The 3,907-nt window shown below is 61.3% G+C and overlaps 1 protein-coding gene across 1 annotated transcript in view; it reads left to right on the forward strand.

The window, feature by feature from the left end:
* Positions 1 to 3,907, forward strand: part of ATP8B3 (ATPase phospholipid transporting 8B3) — a gene marked incomplete at both ends in the record, with an annotated part of 12,802 nt that overhangs the window by 7,171 nt on the left and 1,724 nt on the right. The window contains 4 exon segments of the mRNA XM_021710289.1: positions 54 to 244; positions 347 to 555; positions 2,870 to 2,907; positions 2,977 to 3,133. Coding sequence (XP_021565964.1) covers positions 54 to 244; positions 347 to 555; positions 2,870 to 2,907; positions 2,977 to 3,133 — 595 coding nt within the window.

Genomic DNA, 3,907 nt, shown 5'->3' on the forward strand with positions numbered 1-3,907 from the left:
CGGAGTCTCGGTGCCCCCGGTCCCTCCCATCCGCTCCCTCCTTCCTCCGACAGATCTTCCTCTCCCTGGTCCTCATCTCCGTGGCCTTGGCCCTGGCCTTCCGACTGTCGGTCCCGGAGTTCAAGGACAAGCACCACTACATCTCGGCCACGGTCGGGCACAGTGTGGCCCTGGAATCATTCTTCCTCTTCTGGGGCTTCCTCATCCTGCTCAGTGTCATGGTGCCCATGGCCATGTTCATGACGTGAGTGTGGGGGCTTTCCCAGGCTGCGCCCTTCCTCAGACGGGGAAAGGGGGTTCGTGGCGGCGGCGGGCTGGACGGCCGCGAGACCCCGCGCCTCCACAGGGCCGAGTTCATCTACCTGGGGAACAGTGTCTTCATCAACTGGGACATGCAGATGTACTACGAGCCCCGGGACCTGCCCGCCAAGGCCCGCAGCACCAGCCTCAGCGACCAGCTGGGCCAGGTGAACTACATCTTCTCCGACAAGACGGGCACGCTCACGCAGAACGTCATGACCTTCAAGAAGTGCTGCATCTGCGGCCTCGTCTACGGTGGGCCCCGCCTGAGCCGCTCCGCTCTCTAGGGGGGCCCCGGGGGGGCTGCAAGCGCCCCGACCCCTGAGCGTGGGGTGGGGACTGCTCTCTTGAGGGGGGTTGGGCGTCCAAGGGCCAAGCTGGCCCCAGGCCCGACGCGGCGGCCACATCACGGGGTCTCGCCCAGAGCGGGCAGCACGCGTCTTCTGCCGAGGGCCAGGGAGGCCTTTTGGCTTCTTGGGCCACACGGTCTCTGTGGTGCTCGGCTCAGAGCAAGCAGCCACGGGTGACCCGCCCCGAGCGGGCATGGCTGGGGCTGCCGGCCAACGACATTCTGGAATTTCCAGGTCATGAAACAGTATTTGCTGTCTTTTGTTTCCTAGAGACAGAGTCTCGCTCTGACACCCGGGCTGGAGTTTAGTAGTGGGACCACAGCTGAGGCTAGTCTCCACCTCCTGGGCTCGGGTGATCCTCCTGCCTCAGCCTCCTGAATAGCTTGGACCATAGGCACCACCACACCTGGCTCATTTTTTTAAGCTTTTTGTAGTGATGGTGTCTTGCTGTATGGCCCAGGCTGGTCTTGGACGCCTGGCCTTAAGTGATCCTCCTGCCTTGGCCTCCCAAAGTGCTGGGATGACAGGCACGGGTCCCCACCCTCAGCCAGTATTCCTCTTTGGTCTTTCACAAACCTCTACTTGTGCATGCTAAACTTAGAATTTCATAGCAATTCACTGGCTTTGAAATCGTCTTGTCATTTCCGCCCCTCCCTCCTCAACAATCTAAACTGTAAAAACAAGCTGGGCTCGGTGGCTCAACCTGTCATCCCAGCACATTGAGAGGCTGAGGTGAGTGGGTTCAAGACTAGCCCGGGCAACTTGGCGAGACCTCACCTCCACAATAAATCAAAAATTAGCCGGGCGTGATAGTGCACACCTGTAGTTCTGACTACTTGGAAGGCTGAGGCGGAAGGATCGCCGGAGCCCAGCAGGTCAACACCGGGGTGGCTGTGAGCATGCCACGGCACTCCAGCCTGGGCAACAGAGTGGGACTCCAACTCAAAAACAAAAAAAATAATTCTCAGCTCACGGGCCGTACAAAAACTGATGATGGCATGGGATACAGTTTGTCAGCCCCTGGTCTAATTCATAGCTAGGGCATGTGGTTTAGACAAGGATCTGAGGAGCCATACTGGGTTATAATTTTGTGCTGTGGATGGGCTCCAGTCCATGTTCCATTCTGAGCAATGGGTCCATGCACCTCACAAATACCACCTGACCTTCAGTCCAGATCTGGGTGGCAACAGGGAGTGGCAAGGTCTGCGGCTAACGAGATGTGCATACACATCAAGGGTGGTCTACATGGGGCATCCACACAGGGTCTGGTCCTCTGATACCCAGGAGATCTATGGACCCTGGTGTGATGTTGATCACACGGTTTTTCTTTTTCTTTTTTGAAGTGGAGTCTCACTCCGTCGCCCAGGCTGGAGTGCAGTGGCACGCTCATGGCCACCCCAGCGTCGACCTGCTGGGCTCCAGCCATCCTTCCACCTCAGCCTTCCAAGTGGCCGGAACTACAGGCACACTGCCATGCCTGGCTAATTTTTGCTTTATTGTAGAGACGAGGTCTCACCAAGTTGCCGGGCTGGTCTCGAACCCGTGGGCTCAGGCAATCCTCTCTCCTGGCCTCCCAAAGTGCTGGGATGACAGGCTGAACCACTGAGCCTGGGTGGTCCCCGTTTTATTTATTTATTTATGTATTTTTATTTTAATTTTTTTTTTGAGTTGGAGTCTCACTCTGTCACCCAGACTGGAGTGCAGTGGCCACTCCCGGCCACCGCAGCCTCGACCTGCTGGCTCCGGCGATCCTGCCGCCTCAGCCTTCCAAGTAGCCGGAACTACAGGCATGCGCTACCACGCCCAGCTGATTTTTTGATTTATTGTAGAGATGAGGTCTCGCCAAGTTGCCCAGGCGGGTCTCGAACCCGTGGGCTCAGGCAATCCACTCACCTCAGCCTCCCAAAGGCGCGGGATTACAGGCTGAGCCACCGAGCCCGGCTGGTCCCAGTTTTAAAAAGACACGGTGGGCACTCACACCCAGCGACATGTCTTCCCCGGCCACGCCCGCTCCAGGCGGCCCTCTGGGACTCCCGGGGGATTGTGGCCCCGGCTGTGCCTAAGGATTCACCCCAAGGCTGCTTGGGGGGCTCAGGCCCAGATCCCCAGGCCCGCCCGGCCTGGGCAGATCTGCGCCCCCGAGCCCCAGGTGGGGGGTGGGGCTGCAGACCCCGAAGGTCCTGGGCAGCCCGCCAGGCCTGACACGCGCTGTCTCCCAGGTCCGGACGCCGAGGAGGAGGCCCGGACGCGCCCAGAGGTGAGCTCCGCCCGGCGCGCCCCGAGAGTGGGCGAGGCAGGGCCCACCGCAGCCTGTCCCCGCCCACAGGACGACCCCTACCTCTGGAACAAGTACGCGGACCGCAGGCTGCGTTTCCACAACCGGGAGCTCCTGAGCCTGGTGCGGCGGGACCAGAACCGCATGGCGCGGGAGTTCTGGCGCGTGCTGGCCCTCTGCCACACGGTCATCGTGCAGGAGAGCGAGGGTGAGGGCCGCCCCCCGTCCCTCCGCGCCCCAGCCCCATCCTGGGGCGCCCAGGGCTGCCCGGGCACTGGCAGCGGGAGTGTCACCGCCAGGGCGGAGGGTGTCCAGGCCTGGGCGGAGCCCCAGCTGTCGAGGCTGGGGCCCAGGCGCACCTCCCTTTCCGGGCTTGGGGGTTGCACAGGCTCAAGAGACCCTCGTCCTGTAGCTATCCGTGGGCACCGTGGCTGGGCAGGGTGGCTCAAGCCTGGAGTCCCAGCGCTTGGGGAGGCTGAGGTGGGGGAGTCCCTTGAAGCTGGGAGTTCCAGGCCAGCCTGAGCAATGTCGAAGATGCCCATCTCTGCAAAATAATAATAATAATAGCCGGGCTCGGTGGCTCAGCCTGTCATCCCGTGCCTTGGGAGGCTGAGGTGAGTGGATGGCCTGAGCCCGCGGGTTCGAGACCCGCCTGGGCAGCGAAACCTCATCTCTACAATAAATCAAAAAATCAGCCGGGCGTGGCAGCGCATGCCTGTAATTCCGGCTCCTCGGAAGGCTGAGGCGGAAGGATGGCCGGAGCCCAGCGGGTCGAGGCTGCGGGAGCCGGGAGCGGCTACTGCACTCCAGTCTGGGCGACAGAGTGAGACTCCAACTCAAAAAATAATAATAATAATAGCAGTCATGAAAGAAGCCGGGTGTGGCGGCCACGCTGGAGTCCCAGCTCCGCCCGAGGCCGAGGCGGGAGCGAGGCCCCAACCCACACGTCCGGGGCACCTGCCACACCGCCCGCCCTGCTCCG

This window comes from Carlito syrichta, unplaced genomic scaffold, assembly GCF_000164805.1.
Source record: "Carlito syrichta isolate Samal-C Ts95f unplaced genomic scaffold, Tarsius_syrichta-2.0.1 Scaffold288376, whole genome shotgun sequence".
NCBI classification, from domain to species: domain Eukaryota; kingdom Metazoa; phylum Chordata; class Mammalia; order Primates; family Tarsiidae; genus Carlito; species Carlito syrichta.